The sequence below is a fragment of the Grammomys surdaster genome, unplaced genomic scaffold, assembly GCF_004785775.1.
Source record: "Grammomys surdaster isolate TR1022 unplaced genomic scaffold, NIH_TR_1.0 126271, whole genome shotgun sequence".
In the NCBI taxonomy this organism is placed as follows: domain Eukaryota; kingdom Metazoa; phylum Chordata; class Mammalia; order Rodentia; family Muridae; genus Grammomys; species Grammomys surdaster.
In genome coordinates this window covers 11023106-11042560 of record NW_021621071.1, presented here as the reverse complement: position 1 = coordinate 11042560, position 19455 = coordinate 11023106, and the positions used below count along the sequence as shown (strand labels likewise).

General features: G+C 46.8%; 1 protein-coding gene across 1 annotated transcript in view; it reads right to left on the bottom strand.

Moving 5' to 3' along the window:
- Window positions 1–14389, bottom strand: part of Gns (glucosamine (N-acetyl)-6-sulfatase) — a 35685-nt gene extending 21296 nt beyond the window's left edge. Inside the window, exons 1-6 of the mRNA XM_028759135.1 lie at window positions 14124–14389; window positions 7629–7688; window positions 4261–4467; window positions 2615–2680; window positions 2174–2272; window positions 906–1073 (exon numbers count right to left, since the gene is read on the bottom strand). Coding sequence (XP_028614968.1) covers window positions 906–1073; window positions 2174–2272; window positions 2615–2680; window positions 4261–4467; window positions 7629–7688; window positions 14124–14291 — 768 coding nt within the window. The 5' untranslated portion in view covers window positions 14292–14389. The remainder of the gene's footprint in view (window positions 1–905; window positions 1074–2173; window positions 2273–2614; window positions 2681–4260; window positions 4468–7628; window positions 7689–14123) is intronic.
- Window positions 14390–19455: the final 5066 nt, after the last annotated feature.

The window sequence follows — 19455 nt, the reverse complement described above, 5'->3', positions numbered from 1 at the left end:
CTGGGTCTGACTTTAAGACTCTGTCTCATTACGAGCACGGTGACTTCTAGGTAAGACTCAGGCAGTGGAGACCTGCTTATACGCTCAGCCAAGGGAAGCATAAGTCACTGACTGAGGAAAACTTTGAGGAGACAGACTCAGTGGCAGAGAGCTCTGATCCCAGCAATTAGGAGGCAAAGGCATAGTCACTGTGAGTTTGAGGCCAGCCTAGTCTACAGAGAGAGACAGTGTCTCACAAAAAAAACCTGAAGAACGTGGTTTGGGGGTGAACAGAAGGAGAGAATGGTGTGTGGGAATGTTTCCATTGCTGAAAATGTGACTTCTGTTTGAGGGAGAAAGAACCTTTATATATGGATTTCAAGTTTCAGGAAATTTTTGACAGGGTTTCTCCCAGGAATCTGGGGCACCCAGTACCTTGGGTAGGAAAATGGGGAAAGGGGAATGGCTTATTAGGTAAATTTAAGGGACAAGCGTTGTTAACTGATGAGGCCTCTGCCACCTCCACATTGCATGTGTTTCCTCTTTCCATCCTATTCCTTAAGCGAGAATCACCCAAGGCCGCTGCAAGTGCGAATGTCCCTAGAGACTTTGCTTAGCTACTTCCGGGACAGAAGAGGCAGGAGACATGATTACAATCAACCAGGAGTGGTGGGGCCTTTACCGTTCCCAGGACTCTCTCCTATCTGCTCACTGGATGTGTGGCAGGAACTTTATCTGTATCATTAAACACATTCCTATAATCTGTTGTACTAGGGACAGGTATAATGGTCCCTCCAGGAGAGCTCAAGGGAACCCTTCCAAGGCTTGAAGCTTCCTGACCAGCTAGTCACAGCCAGCATGGTTACTTCAAGGCTGACAAGCTAGTCACAGCCAGCATGGTTACTTCAAGGACCAGAGGCACCTACCGTCCCATGGATGTTGAAGTTCTTGCTTCTTGGTGCGAGGACATTCTGGAAAGCCTTCTGGTACTGGGGTGCGGCCGTCCACGGCGAGTGGGGCGCTGGAGTGGAGATCATCATGAAGAATGGCTCAGAGTTGGACTTGTAGTCCAGGAACTCCAGGGAGAGATTGGCCTGACACACACAGAGAGTTGTCACCTCCTGCCCCTGCCTAGCAACTGTGTATCCATAGGGAAGTTTCTCTTGGTAGACAGTCAGAGCACACAGGGTCAGTGTGGACACTACTCTCAGACATATTTCATTTCAGGGTCATGAGCAGCACGTTGCTGGTATAATACGTCTGGTCTGGACCGTGCCAAGGTCTGGACCTTGAGAAGTCTACCAAGGAAAGTAACTAAGACCTTAACCTTATAAGACCCAGAGACTATGTTCCCCAAACAGTCTAGCAGACTATCCATTTTAGTATTAATTTATAGTAATGATGCCAGTGGGAGAGTTTGGCAGGTAAAGGCTTCCCACCAAACTTAACAAGCTAGTCCCCTTCGCAAACCATCGGGGTAGCAGGAGAGAATCGAGCCACTGTCCTCATCCTCTCCCACTGACAGGCATGCGGCTGCCGCGGTCTCTCCCAGGCCCAGCCCTGCTCAGTCACGCCTCCTCCTCCTCATCCGGACACCACTCCCTGTCCTTCAGGTTTCTGCTGAGAAGCTACCTATAGCACTTCACCCTTTCTGATTTATCTCACCCATCAGTCCCTATTGAAGTAATACGTGATCAGCAACAGACGAGTGTGTGTACATAACCACGCCCCACGGCACTCGTGGGGTTTTCAGCTAGAAGAGGTTGTCTTCCAAGGGCCTGGCCTTTGGCCTCTGCAGGGAACTGCTGTGCCATGTAGTAGACTGTGTGGTGAATAAATACTCGGGGTGCAAAGTTTCCCTCAGAAACCTGTCAGGACAGGAGGAGTCCACCTGCATCTAGTGCTTTACACATGCACAGCCTTGCCCACAGAGACCGGTAAAGGACACCTGCGGAGAGTCTCTGTGGCCACCACAGTGCAGACAGAGGCGGTTACCTCTGGATTGTAAGAATATGAGACTCCAGTCTTGACTTATATGGAGAGAAAAACAGCCTACAGGTCTTTAATAAGCTGGAAATATTCTTTGGCAGACAGACCAGTCATTGTATATTTCTGTTTGCCGGTAAAATCAGACTTGGCTGCTGTCTAGACAAAGCAGTCATGTGAGGCAGGGCTGTTGAGCCCCAGAACTTACCAGAACATCTGTCAGGTAGTCCACGCTGTAGTTCTCACCGTGTTTCCGGGCCTTCCCGTTGATAGAGAGGGTGTAGTTATAGTATTTAGAATTCTTTTCCTATATGAAACAGGAAGTGAAATGTGTGAGGAAGTCACTATACAAAGCCAAACTGTGAGCTCCTGCTGGGCTAAGTGCACTGCTGGAAGTCACAAGAGGGGCTGCTGCCCAGGCCAACACTGAGCTGGGCTGAGGAGCATTATCATAGACTAGCAGGGTTTCGTTAATCTGTGCTGTTTTAAAAGCCAGACATGGTCCAGGGAACCACACGGCTCAGGCCACTAATGGCAGGACAACACCTGGACAGGTGACTCACCAGCCAACACTTTCATGACAGAGACGAATCATCTGCCAGGATGGGGCTGGGTCAGATGATACACGTTCACCTCAATAATCACTTACCAAGGCATACCAATAACTCCAGCCCAGAGGAATGTGCTCCAGTCCGCCTGCGTCTGGGGCTCCATACTGAAAGGACAGTAGAGCGGGGTGTTAGAGCTCCTCAGAGACCAGAGAGAACCAGGCAACTGAGAACACCTTTCAGCCAGTGCCTGAGACAACAGGTGCACAACTCCCCCAAACACACATACTGGTTAAAGAATAAAGAACTCCGTAATAGTAACTGTGTCACTGTGCTACCCTGGCCTGTCAGCTGTCTTGAATGGCCAGTGTGCCAGCCAATCATTTAAACGTACAAAGCTGTCAAGAGAAAACGTCTTGTGAAATGTGAGTTATGCAAACTTCAGATGTCAATGCAGATGGTTCTGTTTGCAGAGTCAGGCAAACTCACCGGTGCATGGAGTGTTCACAGCTGCACCTCTGCTATGGTGGCACTGTGCAGTGGCCCTGGGAGATGTGTGGCCTTAAACCCACCATCTGCCATCTGGCTATGACCTGGGACCTATCCATGGGTGTGTGCTGAGCTACGACTGAAGAATCTAAATGACACTTGGCTGTTTACAGACAAGAGAATCAGATGCTTACCTATTGCTTCAGCTGTCATGATAAAATCTACTTTTGAGGCTCAATTTATTTTGTAAAGTGATTAGAAGAGACGACAGTACACTCTCCCCTATCTAAACACAGTTTAGTATTGCCCATTTAAGGCAGAATGGAAACTCTAAAGATGGTCTCGAACTACACGGTTCCTCTCAAATGACCTTCGGTGTGCAAAGTCGCCCAAGTTCCCGTATGACCATCGAGTTTCCCCAGCCCCGCCACAGAGCGTCTTCCTGCTTCTCGTGACTCTTTCACACTCACTCATCTTCCCTCAAGCCCACGGTTTGCAGACCCTCTCAATGACAGGGAGGAAGGGGGACAGAGAGTTCATGTGACATAAAGACCTGTAGCTACCACAGGAAAAGAAAGTCAGAAAGCGCACACCTCTTCACCCGCGCCCCAGTTTAACTATCACTAGAGAGAACCCAACCACCCCCGGTGCACCATTTCCCTTAAGCATAGATTCTAAGAAAACTGAGACGAGGTGGTGCCCTTGGGGCCATGAAGCCCTGAGTGGCAGGCCACAGTGAGGCCACACGCACACAGGCCCACGAGGCCAGCGTCAGCCGCCCAGCCCACAGGGCGCTGTCTTCTCCTCACAGACTCTCCACAGGCTGCCCTCACTCTGCAGGACATAAATGAGTAGTACGCTGACTTGTTCCAATTCAGAGATGACTCTAAGAAACCCGAGCAGAGCCTCTAGCCCCCTCCCCCTTGATACTGAAAAAGAGGAAATGGAACACAGACGCTGTGACAGCCACATGACTACAAGAATCCCAGATGAAAACCGGGGAGGGGGACAGATGTCCTAGCACTTAGGACACTTTGTAAATAGATGCTGTGGAGGTTCTGTGGAAAGAAAGTAACCACAGAGCCAGGCACAGAATGTGCTTCTCTAACTAACGGGCAGATCAGCAAAAAGCTGCATAGAACCAAACGGTCGAAGAGCATGACTTAAACTGATACCAAGGAGAAAAATAATTATCAGCAAATAAATTAATTCCCATTTTAAATGCCGTCGTAAGAAAGGAGAAGATCACTCAACATACCTCATTTAAATACTTCCCAGCAAAAAAGGTTTGATAGCCGCACACCGACTTGAGGATCGCTGGGAAGGTGAATGGCTCCTGGATCTTCTGCCAGGACTTGCTACTGCAGTTCCCCTCCAAAGTGTTGTTAACGACATGATGGTTGTGGGGGTACTTTCCAGTCAGGATGCTGGCTCTGCTGGGGCAGCAGAGGGCACTGGGCACGTACTAGAGAGGGGATGGGAGCCAAAGGGTGAGATTCACCGAGAGGGAAGAGGAAGCTATTCCACGCTCCACTCTCATTCAGCCTCTCCCTGAGCAGAGGTCATTCCCTACACAAGACACACTCCAGAGCTGCTTAAAAGTCATTCGTCAGAGACAGCAGATGACAAATAAAGTCAGCAAGCTAACTGTTAATTGGGAAGAGGGGACCAGGAGGCGAGTGGACAGGAGGACGGGGAGCTGGGTGTAAATGCCATCATCAAACCCTTCATTTCTGGATGAGTCCATGAAATCGTCCAAGATCCATGACGGCACCACGGTCCCTTTACATACTTAATTTGGTTTTGTTGTTGTTTTTCTGCTTTTCAAGTTGGATTTAACCTTTTCTCCTGCGTCGGTCCCAGGACTTCAAAACCAGAACCTAGCAAATGCTAAGCATATGCTCTACCCCTGAGCTAAGCCTCCAGTCCGGACTGGCATTGTAAAATACTCACGAGGGTGACTGTCTCTACACAAATGCTCACTCCCCTACCTGCCCCCCTCCAATCATATGTTATTTGTCTTCTGTAATTCTTTCTAAGTTTTCGCTTTAAAATGTATTAGTTATATGTGCATATGTATGCATATGTGTCTTCATGAGTGTCTGTCATTTGTGTGGGGGTGCACACATGGAAGCCAGGAGAGGGTGACACCCTCACAGTGGGGCCATGGCCTGCTCATGGCTGATGGACCTACATTCCAGTCCTCAGGTTTGTTCAGCAGGCAGCTTTCACTGCAGAACCTCCTTCCCAGCCCTGACGTCTATACTTCTACATTGACTGATCTTAATGACGCAGCCTAGAGTCACCCAAAATGGGAGTTTCAGCTGAGGGACTGCCCAGGTCAGACTAACCCGTAGGCATATCTATGGGGGACTGCCTTGCTTGTTAACTGATACAGAAGAGCCCAGCCCATTGTGGTTGACAGTGTTTCCTGAGTGGTTGGTACAGGGTTGTATCAGAAAGCTAGATAAGCCATCATGGTGACACACACCATCAGTCCCAGCACTTGGGAGGCAGAGACAGTCACATCTCTGAGTTTGGAATCAGCCTGGTCTACAGAGTGAATTCCAGTGCAGCCAGGGATACACAGAGAAACCCTGTCTTGAAAAACCAACCAACCAAACAACAACAACAACAACAACAACAACCTTCAAGACAGTTAAGCATGGGCTCGCAGCTGAGCCAGCAAGGCCAACAAGCGGTCTTCCTCTGTGGTTTCTGCCTGAATTCTGGCCTTGATGTCCCTCAGTTATGAACTGTGACCTAATACAAGCTTTCTGCCCCAAGCTGTCTTTGGTCAGAGCATTTTACCACAGCAGAAAGGAAACTAGAACATTTCCCTTTTTGCTGTTTGACCTTTTATGGTCAGTATCACTTTATTACTGAAGTTTCATGTTTCATCTTAGTATCTGGCTAAAACATCATCTTATGGGTTTGATCTCCGGCACTGACAAAACCCACCCAACCTTGGGCCTGGGTGTCTAATCCACTGGCTGAGTGTGTGCACAGCATGGTGGGCTCTCTTGTGTCAACCCCCAACACCAAACAAGAAATACCATCTTGAATCTTGATTATTCTTACCCAGATAGTATTTAGAAACATTTAGTTGGATCTTGAAAAAAAGTCTTAAAATTATATTTTGTAATAGTCTTTACATAGAAGTGATGTGACTACCAACATATCAAGCATTTTTCAAAAAGTATTGTTCTCTGTATTATCTATCTATCTATCTATTTATCTATCTATCTATCATTCATCTATCTATCTATCTATCTATCTATCAATCTATCTATCACCTATCTGTTTTTTGAGATAGGATCTCACTATGTAGTTCTGGCTGTCCTGGAACTATGTAGCCCAGGCTAGCCTCACTCAAACTCACAAAGATCTGCCTGCCCCTGCTTCCTGAGTGTTGGGGTTAAAGGCCTGCAGCACTAGGCCTGGCTTACTTGAAGAAATCATAACCATTTTTGGCTACTGCCTGTTATTTTCTGCTGCTAAATGGAACTTTCTTTGTGTTCTTTGATTATTTTTTGTTGTTCTTTTTCTTTTTTTTTTTCTTTTAAAAAGTCTCACTATGTAACCCTGGGCTGGCCTGGAACTTGACCCACAGAGATCTGCCAGCCTCTGCCTCCTGAGGGCTGGAATTTGAGCACAGGCCACCGCACTGGGTTCAATTTTAAGTTGTTATGTGGACTGAGTTTTCCAGGTTAAAACGAACTCTTCCTCCCTTCAGTTACTCCTTCTGTGGACAACACCTAATACCATGTAGGACTTGCTGTGACCACACCGAAACATCCACCGTGTGCCGATTCATGGAACCACAATGACCCTGAGGTGGATGGTACTGACTTCATTTAAAGTGGGAAAACCAAAATCCAAATCAGAGCTAGGAACATGCAAATAAAGAGATAAAAGTGTATTCTAAATTAGGCAGTCTGGCTGCGGAGTCCATACTTAAACCGAGCGTAGCACTGTGCTACCGTTCAGTGGGTTTCCCGGTGTGCAGCCACCACACCAGCGCTGACAGAGTTTCGTGTAAGGTTCTTGAATACCAACAGTCGGATTTGTTTTGGGTCTCTAATTCCATACAGGCTGCGTGTGTGTTTCATGACCTTCGTCAGGGTTAGCTAGCAGACCTCATGAAAGTTTTACTCTGTAGCAGCCTACATAGCATAAATGTTCTTGGTTTGTACAAACTAGTTTCAACCCTCATACAGTAAGGATTTCAGTAAAATTCCCTAGTTATGTAGCAGTCTAGCTTAGAAAATACTGGCGATTAGTCAGGTGTATTGGCACATGCCTTTAACCCCAGCATTTGGCAGAGGCAGGCATATCTCTGTGAGTTCATGATTAGTCTGGTCTATAGAGTGAGTTCTAGGACAGCCAGAGCTACATAGTGAGACCCTGTCTCAAAACAAACAAATAAGAACCCCTCCCCCAACAAAGACCAGCAATTTATCATTTCAATTAAAAATAAAACTCTTCAGACCAGGTACTTCAATAAAAAAAAAAAAAAAAAAGGCAAAAGTCCACCCACATATACCACACTAGAACTCAAACATGAAGTTTCTTCCTGAGATGTGATATGGTATCTAATGACATCACATTGGCTTTTAAACTTACAGCGCTGGAGAAAGTCATCCCCTTCTCTCCAATGAGGGCCTTGGTTTTCTTCAGTGGTGTCTACAAAATAAACAATTCCTTGTTAAACAATGTCTGATAAAATAGAGAAATAAAAATTCGTGTTTTGTTACAACTTAAATTTATATTTTATTTTGTATGGATGGATGATTTGCCTGCATGTGTATGTCTGTGCACCATGTGCTTGCATGCAGTGCCTGCAGAGGCCTGAAGAGGGCGCTAGATCCTCTGGAAATGGACATAGAGACATACAGACTGCTAGTGGGTGTGTGAGTCTGGGAAATCTGGGTCTTCTGCAAGAATGCGTACTCTTAACCTTTCAGTCATCTCTCCAGCACCTTTTGTTTTATCTTTTATTTCCAAATGGTCAGCTCTGACACCAAGTCAAGAGAAGTGATTCTGGAGATGAACCAAACAGGTTTGGTTACAGTCAGGTAAACCCTGTGCAAGCAGGAAGTGAAAGTTCATAGCTGATAGCATTGTTCTGTCTGTGGGAACTGCAGGTAATGAATGTTCTCTTATTTCCCAATAACCCCAAGGCGGACTCATCAACAAGGAAACGTCCCATCATTAACAGGGACTAAGGCAACACTTGGATTCTGAAAGCCAGACAAGGTTACAAGGCTCACATTACAGCTAGCTTCCAACCTTATACATTCAATGATGTAAGCCCAACTGACTATCCCCCTGCAGTAGCACCTGAACCAGATGATAGCATGTGTACAGAGGTGCACACAGACCCTGCCAAACATAAATGTAATTATCACAGGGCTGGGGATTGAACCCGGGGCTTCGAGTACCCTGGCAAGCACTCTCCCACTGAGCTACATACATCTCCAGGCCTATATTAGTGTGTTCCATCTGCACTTTTCATCTTTTGTGTGTCCCCTAAGATTTGAAAAAGAACGAGGACAGCTAACTTTACCCTTGAAGGCAGAGGAGCGAAGGCAGTCATGTAACCATCCACCAAAGGCACAGCGATCTGCCTTTACTTCCTGCCCAGCGAAAACTACCATGGGTGAAGCTCGTGAGGCGGTCTGTGAGGATTCTGAAATACCTTTCAGACCCGAGAACAGACTGCATATAGTCTTACATCCACCTGGTACAGTAATTCCTTAAAGACTGCACCTCCAGATATATACCGAGGATCACCAAGGTCTCACTTTCAACAATATGTAAGTAGCTTCTTTCGTTGATTTATAAGCCCAAGCTACTTAGAAGGACAACATTCCAACTTGTTCTAGTCATGCTTTGATGGTGACAGTAGTAGACCCTCAAGAGATGCCATGAAAAGTCTGTGCTAAGCTTCAGAAGCAATGGCACTAGCTGTCCTTAACTTATCACTGGTGCCAAGCTCAGGAAATAGCAGTGCACTGAATGTAACCCCGGCTGAGCCAGGAACCTAAGTTACCGTGAGGGCAATGGACAGGGACTACCCATGTGACGTGCACCTAGGATAGGGGTTCTCAACCTGTGGATTGCGACCCTTCGGGGAGTCACACATCAGATATCCTGTATAACAGACAGTTACATTATGATTCATAAAGGTAGCAAAATCACAGTTAAGAAGTAGCAACAAAAATAATTTTTCAGTTGGGGGTCACCACGACCTGAGGTCTTAAAGGTTACAGCGTTAGGAAGATTGAGAACCAGTGGTGTAGAGAAAGAATGGGAACCAAGAGGGGATTTAGTCATCGAATTGATAAGCACGCAAAACTACTGACAGTGTTAGGTTTACAGGGAGTCTATATGGTGTATCGTGCTAATCTCAGCAAACACTGAGGTAAGCGAAGGTGGGTAGGAAACACGGTCTTGCCCTTACCACTGCTTAAGGACCTGAACAAGGTAACCAATGACCTCACGTGACCAATGGCCTCAGGTAGTACAAGTGAGAGAGAGTACAACAGACCATGTGACACACCTTGTGGGAAGAAAGCAGGAGCCTACTTCAGATGAGCAACCAGAAAGGTCCTTAAAGCAGTGAACCTTGCTGAGAGCCCCAGAGCGAGGGCTAAGACCATGAGGAACCAGGAGCGGAGCTCACTGGCTGAGTCTGGCAAGTAGCCCAACAGAGCAAACAGGGAGGAGCCACTGTGGAAGGAACAGCCGAAGAGACAGGAAGGGAAGAGTGGAAGACAAGGCTGCGTAGGCATTTTGATTTAGAACTTACATGTAGATAATCTACACCTGGTTGAACAAGTCCCAAGCAAGAGATGGCACTACACTGAAAACAGATATCCATGCTAATCTGAAGTGGCGGTGGCCGGTCAGGTGGAAACCATGTGACGGATTAAGAAACAGCCACTTTTACTCTCATGAGCCAATGTGTAACTTTACTTACCCTAACCCTAAGCAAATTCCCTTTTATAAAAACCAAAGGATTCACCGACTTTCCTGATCCCAAGTGTTCGCACCCCGAAGCTTTCGATGACTTCCCTAACTCGGCGCTGACTTTCCCTTTAACAACGGAAATCATCTTGCCTTAGGCAAAGCAGTGCCATATTTATTCTTTCTCTATATTCCTGCACTGCCCTGACTAAGTGCCCCCTTTTCCTAGAGTAAACAAATGACTTAAAAAACAACCTGTGCTTTTGTGAGGCAATAATCCATCATTCCATCGTGAAGAGGGAAAAGCCATACCCTGTAAAAACTAACAGAAGCAGTCTCTCAGATGACACATGGGACAAATCTGGTGGAATGCTGAACATGAAAGATGAGGTTACTACACATAGTATAGAGTAATGGTAACTGACAGGGGCTGGAGAGATGGCTCCGTAGAAAAGAGCACTGGCTGCTCTTCCAAGGGACCCAGGTTTGAGTCCCAGCACCCACATGACAGCTCACAGCCATCTCTTCTTCTAGCTCATCTGATGCACTCCTGTGGCCTTCACCGGCAGCAACACATGGCCGTACGCACTTTCAGGGAGGCAAAACTCCCATATACATTTTTTTTTAAAATGTGGTACATGCCTGTAGTCTCAGCTCTTGTGAGGTAGAAGCAGAAGGAACAGGAATTCAAGTACATCCTCAGCTACATGGATAACTTGGGTAACCCTGGACTATGCTGGATAGTTTTGTGTCAACTCAACACAACTCAGCATCTGACAGGAGAGAGCTTCAGTTGATAAAATGTCTCCATAAGACTGAGCTGTAAGCAAGCCTGTATGTAGAACATTTTATTAATTAGTGATTATTGGAGGAGGGCCCTGCCCATTGTGGGAGGAGTCAGCCAGTAAGCAGCATCCCTCCATGGCCGCTGCATCAACTCCTGCCTCCAGGTTCCTGCACTGTTTGAGTTCCTGCCTTGGCTTCCCTGGATCGGTTGTGACTATGGGCATGTAACCCGGATAAACCCTTAGCTCCCCCAGTTGCCTTTCGCCATGGTGTTTCATTAAAGCAATAGTATCTCTAACTAGGACATGGACTATCTTGAAAAAAGGAAAAAAGCTGGGCGGTGGTGGCGCATGCCTTTAATCCCAGCACTTGGGAGGCAGAGGCAGGCGGATTTCTGAGTTCGATGCCAGCCTGGTCTATAGAGTGAGTTCCAGGACAGCCAGGGCTACACAGAGAAACCCTGTCTCGAAAAACAAACAAACAAACAAACAAACAAACAAAAAGTCACATTAAATGAAAATCATGGGATATCAACTTTTGATCTGAGCCAGCGTGGGTGCGTTGTCTATGGGGTCCTCACTCCTTACCTTGACTATTATTGTGGCAATCTGAAACACAACCCCTCTCTCTGGTAGAGATACTATACATAAGGCTTTATTCATAAATGAAGCCCTGTGGGTGAACCCCACTGACAACATTCCAGAATGCCACTGAAGACTCAGTGCAAAGCGCCTATGTGGCTTTGAGTATTCCAGACTATGTGTGGCAAGACGGGCTTACCACAGTGGTTTCACAAAGCAAATAAACCTGCTGCCCCTCAGCTATACGAACTGTGGTCCTTTTGAGTCTTAGCATTCTTGCCGATACGATCTGCAGCAGGTGGCCTCCACGATGTTAGAAATACAGACAAAACACACCTCACACTCTGCCTGGCACCAAGGAAGTTCTCAAACATCATCCCTGTCTCAGCCCTTCACTTTGTTATCTGTACTGGCTGGTTTCGTGTGTCAACTTGACACAAGCTGGAGTTATCACAGTAAAAGGAGCTTCTGTTGAGGAAATGCCTCCATGAGATCCAGCTGTAAGGCATTTTCTCAATTAGTGATCAAGGGTGGGAGGACTCATTGTTGGTGGGGCCATCCCTGGCCTGGTAGTCCTGGGTTCTATAAGAAAGCAAGCTGAGCAAGCCAGGGGAAGTAAGCTAGTAAGTAACACCCCTCCATGGCCTCTGCATCAGCTCCTGCTTCCTGACCTGCTTGAATTCCAGTCCTGACTTCCTTTGGTGATGAACAGCAATGTGGAAGTGTAAGCTGAGTAAACCCTTTCCTCCCCAACTTGTTCTTGGTCATGATGTTTTGTGCAGGAACACAAACCCTGACTAAGACATTATCCTATTTGACAAATCAGTGTCAGGGCTCCAAAAGGGGCCACAAGAAAAGTAGGAATTCCCTGAAGTGCCAGGGGCTGCAGCTTTAAACCAAGCAAACACCATTTTCTTATTTATTTAGCGTCCACGGCACTTGTGAGATCCAGGGAACCACAACGAACTCGGGTTGTTGACAGAACATGTGTGGGAAGCTACAGGCTTCATTTCTTCTAGTTTCTCTGGCTACTACAAATACTTAAAAAAAAGAAAAAAAGAACCCAGGGCCATCAAGATGACTCATGGGATACAAGCAAACCACTGCCAAGCCTGAGCAGTTCTGTTCCCAGGACCCTCCTGGCCACTGGGACATGTGCACATACGCTCCCCCTAAACACACATCCTTCTGGTATAAAGAAGCAAATAGAAAAAAAAGAGAGTTCTAGAGGCAAATACCATCAACACAAAAGTGTAAGACTTCGGTCGACTATACAGTGACTTCGCTGCTAAGTGACAGTCACTGAGCTGGGACACCTTATATGTAAGTAGTGAATTTTGTTTCCAACAGCGGCATTAAGGCTGACCTGATGAGATGAGTATGTTAGTCACTGGGAGAGGCGCATTTTTTTTTTCTGAATACTTTTTTTTTTTTTGGTAAAGTTTTGAAATCCCAGCACTGGTGAGATAGAAGATGGATCTCTGTGAGTTCAAGGCTAGCCACGGCCATACAGTGAGACCCTGTCTCAAAATGAAACCGAGCAGACGAAATAAAGGGAAGAGAAAAAGGGAAGAAAGAGAAGAGAGCTATGGGAACAGTTGGAGGGACAGTAAAACCTAACAGGGAAATTGTCAAGACTTTCGGTACAGGGGGTGGCGGCTAACTCTGAGAGAGAACTGGCTCAGCAGGCGTGAGGCTTTGGAGTGCCCTCCAGCACTGCGGGGCGGGGGTTGGGAGGGGGTGGAGATTCAGCATCCTTATGATTCAGGGGATGCCACACAGCAACAAGGCAATCCGGCCTCTGCGGATACAGAGAGGGGCCAAGGGACTGGTACTGCAACACCTAAGCACCATCTAGAAAAAGACAGTCCACGGAAGAACGCAAAGCACACTTTACTTCCCAGCCTAGAAACATACGTGCTCTGCTCAGCATTATCACATGTGACACACAGAAAACCGAAATGTTGGCAGCTACTCACTAGACTGATTTCACAACTCGCTGACCAGCTGGGACCAACAACTTGAAGGACATTGAGCCAGGGTTAATTACCACGCTGGAAAAGCAAGGACCCTCCTGCTTAGAGCCCTTACAGCAATCAGCTGTAAGCAGAAGGAGAACCGAAAGAGAGAGTAGAGACTTTGGTTTTTTTTAGTGAGAGCAGTGCTGACCCGGGAAGAAATACCATCGGAGGGTTGGTCCTAATCTGCCTCCTCCTGCTTCAGTGCTTTGGGCAAATCCCTTGAGCACCACTGAAAGGAGGCTGGCGTGCATGTTCCCAAAGGTCAAATTCCGGAACCTCGAAAGAGCAGAAGTGACTCTGGGAAGGAAATGTAATCTTTCTTCATGACAACATCCATTAGACATAAAGTGAAGAAGCCCTGACGGCAACGCCTCAGCTAGGTGTTCGATTAGGCTAATTGATTTTGTTTCTGATGCGAAACACACTTTCTCTCAATAACAGCTCTGACAGCCTACAACCCACTTTCACGGGCATCAGAGAAGCACAGATGCCGACGTCCCAGGTCCTCCGTGAAGAGGGCTGACGTGGCCTCGGATCTCCCTAATCAATCACTGGCCTCCACAGGTTTGCCCTGAGCGGTGAGTGTAACACTGCAGCAGTGAGGTCCCGGCTGGAGGCACCGTGCGCACGGCGCGAGCCTGTGGGTGAGCTCGGGAGAGGAAGCCGAATCCTAGGACCCGTCCAAGCTCACCCACCCACGGACAAGTCTCCCGGCAAAGGGATCAGCAGAGGGGGACGGGGAGGGCGTGGACAGGAGTTACCATGCCGCCGAGCTCCGAGTCCTGGTCGTCGGTGAGCAGCAGCAGCACGTTGGGCCTGCGAGCCGCCCCGACGAGCCCCAGGCAGCTACCCAGCAGCGGCAGCAGCAGCAGCGAAGGCAGGCGGCGGGGACCGCCCGGCCGGGGCCCGGCTACCGACGGGAGCCGCATGGCCGCCACGCTCCGCCGGGGGAACCGAGAGCTGCGGAGAGACGCCGCGGGTGAGCGCAGGAGACCCGGGTCGGGCTTTCTCTCCCTAGGCGAGGTCACGTGAGCCGGGGCAGGGGGCGGGGCGCGCCGTCACGTGACGGGCGGCCGTGGGCGGGGCCTGGGCAGCGGCGGAGAGCCCCGGCGCTGGGCGGCTGGACAGAGCTAGGACCGCGCGGAGCCTGGCCGCGCGGCTGGTTAGGCCTGCTCCTGATGCTGGAGCAAGCTCGACAGCGGACTGGAGATGAAGACGGGAGGCAGTGCGCTCGTCTTTCCTCCAGAGAGGAGCAACCCACGTGCTGTGTACATAAGATCAGCTGCTGGTTAAAGTCCCGGCCGCTCCTGGGGTTAATGGACAGCTCTGCCCAGCGTCCTTTGACCTTTCACCTTTTGAGATGAGGTTCACATCTGGCCGAACTGCTGTTATTCTACTTTCCTCGGCTAGCCTGTAGTTTCAAACAATTTAGAAACGTCTTAACTTTACGCTAGGAGCTCTTGATCAACATTTCCAAGTTTCAATCACTTTAATTTACATTTATTTTGTGTGTTTTGCACGCTCATGGACATTCAGAGAGCATCTTGCTCTTCAGTTCTTTCTTTCTATGGAGTGAGTCCAGGGATTCTAACTCGGGCCCTCAGGCTTGACCGCAGGTGCCTTGGCATGCCGAGCCATCTTGGCCCGTCCTCCTTAGTGAGTTTTTGCAAGCCTTCTTGGAAGCTGTTAGAATGTACACGACCAATAGCAACAAATCCTTTGTTGAGTAAAGCCTCAACTAAGTATTTTATGTTGGCTAAAAAGTTAAACTGCTGTTAGGGATTCCTGTGAGGTCCGTGCACGATATACCAAGTGAGTACTATTCTGTGTAGAACAGAATAATGTAGAGTCATTTGCCACTTGGTTATGTGTTGGATTTACACCTTTGTGATTTTTTAAAAACGATTTATGTGTATGAGTGTTTGACTGCATGTATGTAGGTCACTATGCCTGTCTAGTTTCTGGGGAAGTCAAAGAGAGCATCTGACCCTTGAGACTGGAGTTACTGATGTTTGAGAGGAAACCACGTGGGTTGCTCGGAGTTGACATGGGCCCTCTGTAAGAGTAACATGTGCTCTTAACCACTGAGCCATCTGTCAGACATCTGGGAACAATATCTTTTAAATGTATTTTTCTTATTTTGCATCTAAAATAAAGCAGATATTTTACAACAATATACAATATTGTACAATTAATATAACATACAATAAAAATGTATAGGATCTCTGTGACCTATGAGACTCAACAATATAGTCCACCACTCACAGAACTGGGGTTAGGGAAAGAGTAATTTTTTAAAGAAATAATAGCTTCAAAATGTCTAAGAAAATAAGAAAATAAGATCTGAGAAACTCAACCTCATGTGGGAATATCAGAGACAGTTTTCCCCAGCCATGATGGCAAATACCTGTAATTCCAGCTCTTGGGAAGCTAGGGGAAGAGGATTACACAATTGAGGCTAACCTGGGCTAAGGCATAAGAACCTTTTTTTTTTTTTTAAGAGTCTCACAAAAACTTACAGTTAACCACTTACTTCACTGTAAAAGGCTAAATAAATGTTAGCTTTCTAGGCTGGTAACAAGAATGTTCACTCTTAATATGCTATATTCAGAATTATGGTATTGGTATTGGTTGTAGTTGTGCAGAGGGAAGAAAAACCTTCAAGCAGATCCTCAGATGGCCATAAGGATGTAATTCAATGGGGGGGTGTGCTTACTTAGCATGGCAGGCGCTCTATGTTCAATTCCAAGGATTGTATAAATCAAACCTGGGGGCACTACATGCAATCCAGCTGTAATCTCAGCACTTGGAGGTGGAGGTAGGAGTCCCTGAAGTGTAAGGCCATTTTCAGCTATGGAGCTAGTTTTAAGCCAGGTTGGTAAATGAATTAACTAATTATTTAAGGACCCATAAATAAATAGATGCATCATAGTTAAAAAATAATACATTGAAAGACAAAAGGAGGAAAGCAGCAAGAGGAACATGCTTACCTATTACAGAGGACTCCAAGAAAACCAGCTGATGTCTCTAATGCAGAGCCCCTCAGCCGCTGCAATGCCCAACCCCCTGCTTTAGCAATGCGGCTGGCTTTGAGCACTCTCATCAGTTGCAGAGTTAGCAGTGCTGAAAACTACTCTATGGGTCTAGTGCTGCCCAGATGTGACCCCTGGGGAGTCTGTTCCTTTTCCAGCAACCTCCCTCCCACACTATCTATGAGGTTCAGTCAGATTACCCATACATACTTCCAGTGATACAGACTCAAAAATGTAAAGTATTTCTTTCAATACGGTTAGCTCAGAAGCTAGATGTCGGGCTGGAGAGGCGGAAGCTCAGTGGTTCAGTACTTACTGCTCTTGCAGAGGACTGTCCACAAGCTGCCTCTAACTCCAGTTCCAGGGATTCTGGCATGGCCTTCTGGCCTCTTCAGGTACCCATGTACATGTGTGCACACTCACACAGAGATGCATATATATAAATACTCATGTTTAAAGGTAAATAACAAATCAATAAAGCAAGGAATAGGAAAAATATCAGGCAAAAGTAAAAGGATCAAAAGCTATTTCTTTGGGTACAAACGAAACAGGCAAGCTGTTGCATGCCCCAAACATCCCTGCTCAAGGAGGCAAGCTGGGCCCAGCAGAAAGGACCACGGATGTGATTGATATCTCTCATGATCTCAGTCAACAGGTGATTGTGGGAGCTGTGTTCCATGGAGTATCTCTGCGAGGGGAAGTAAAGACATCCTCAGCTTATTACGAGGGTGTTGATTAGGCAAGTCAATTCTTATCTAACTCGATCCTGAAAGGGATTCCAAAACCGGTTTCTGTTGGTGAGGATTTCACAGCAAAAGTGATTTATAGGTTGGTTTCAAGGTGATGCAAACGATCCGGTGTGTAACAGCGTGCCACTGTGTGTCACAATACAGTTCAACCAGACGTGAGCTTTCATGCATCCTGCACGAAATTTACCTACCAATTATCCTGATGACGTTGTGCTGGTCATTCGTGCTAAGCAAGAAAGACTAGCGTGATGGTTTTATGCTCCAGGAGGTGGGAAGTGGACCCTATAAACTATAGAGATGAACACATCACCAAGGTTGTTAGAAGTCCCAAAGTATTCCAGGATCCACCTTCAGATGAAAACCGAATGGCTGCATCTTATGTTCCTTACCGTGGAGGCTCACACTGCCTGGTAGAAACTTTAAATCATAGCCTTAAGCCAGGAGGCAGCTGTGGTGGTGCATACCTTTAAACCCAGCATTCCAGAGACAGATAGATCTACAGTGTGAGTTCCAGGATAGCCAGGACTACACAGAGAAACCCTGTCTCAAAAAACCAAACAACTAAATGATAATTAAATCACAGCCTCAAAATATTCTACACCTAAGACTATGGTGGTAGCCACGTACTGAATGCCAGGAAGTGCTGTCAGCTCTGAGTGAGGGCTGGCTGACAGCTCCAGCACTGCCACGGTACCCTGAACTCTAGGGCATAGGCCTGGGGAATTAAAGGAAGACACAGACTCTGGTCATTCGTTAGGAGAGAATGCCAAAGCTTTTACTGAGCAGGTTCAATATATACTCCAAGCCAGGGAAGGAAAAACACAAACAGGAACTCAACTGGGGGGCAATGGGCTTCCAAGTGTAAATTCCCTTCCTGAGGTACCATGCCTACATCAGGATGTTTTGATCTTAGAAAAACAGCAGAATGTTAGTTGTCAGACAGCAGCACATGGAAAGTCTCAGCCAGGGCATGGCAGCCCTTTGGGGTCCTACAGCTGGCTAGGGGAGAAAAGCGCATGGTACCAGGCAAGGCTGGCTACATAATCTGTAGGCCAATGTGAAGCAAAACGTAGGGCCTGTTCTGCAAAATATCAGCAGGAAAATGCTAACTGTGCTAAGACATAAATCTAATCTAGGGCTCTTGGGGTTGAGGCAGGACTGCAGTGCAGCCTGAAATCCTGTTGCAAAAAAGAAAAATAAACTTCATAAAGATTTTTATGCTTTTTAAAGATTTATTTCTATATTATTTTATATATCTGAGTGTTCTATCTGTATATAGATGCCTGCATGCCAGACAAGGCATCAGATCCCATTACAGATGGTTGTGAGCCAACATGTAGTTGCTGGGAATTGAACTCAGGAGCTCTGAAAGAACAGTCAGTCCTCTTAACTCTGAGCCACCTCTCTGGCCTAAAGCTTTTATTCTAAAAATATCTTATTGCTCACGAAATGTAACATGGTTGGAGACATGGCTTAGCATTTAAGAGCTGCTACTGCTTTTTTACAGAGTTGGTTCCTAGCACCTCATAGTGTGGCTTACAATAACCAGTGACTCCAGCTGCAGTGGATCCAGTGCCTCTGGCCTGCGTGGGCACCTGCACTCATGTGCACACACTTATCTTCATATATTTTTTAGAAAATAAATCTTTAATCCCAGCACTTGGGAGGCAGAGGCAGGCGGATTTCTGAGTTCGAGGCCAGCCTGGTCTACAGAGTGAGTTCCAGGACAGCCGGGCTATACAGAGAAACCCTGTCTCAAAAAACCAAAAAAAAAAAAAAAAAAAAAAAAGAAAAAAAAAAAGAAAGAAACTGGCATGAGAACCTACCTTAAGGATATCAGTGTTTTATTCTGGGGGGAAAAAGGAATTTCAACAATGACTGGATATAGAGCTGACAGCTCCCTCTCTTGACTTTACTTCCTTCCTACCCTGAGTAGATCCTAGAGCCAAAGGTGCAGAGATGGAAGTAAAAGATTCTACATGGGAGAGGGATGCATGGTGAGTCTTAAGTGTCGAAGACAACTCAGAAGGGGGAGGCAAGAGGAGAAGCGAAATGTCAGTGAGATATCAAAATACATTTGTATACCGTCACCTGGGTTCGATTCCCAGCACCCACATAGAGGTTCACACTTTCTGTAACTCCACTTCTAGGGTTCCAGTGCCCTCTTACAGCCTTGACAAGCACTGGGTACAGAACATGGTGAGTATACATACATGCAGCAAATCTGAGTTTAGCCTGGTCTACATAGAAAGTTCCAGGCAAACCTGGATTATGTAGACAAACTGTTTCAAAAAATAAACAAACAAACAAAA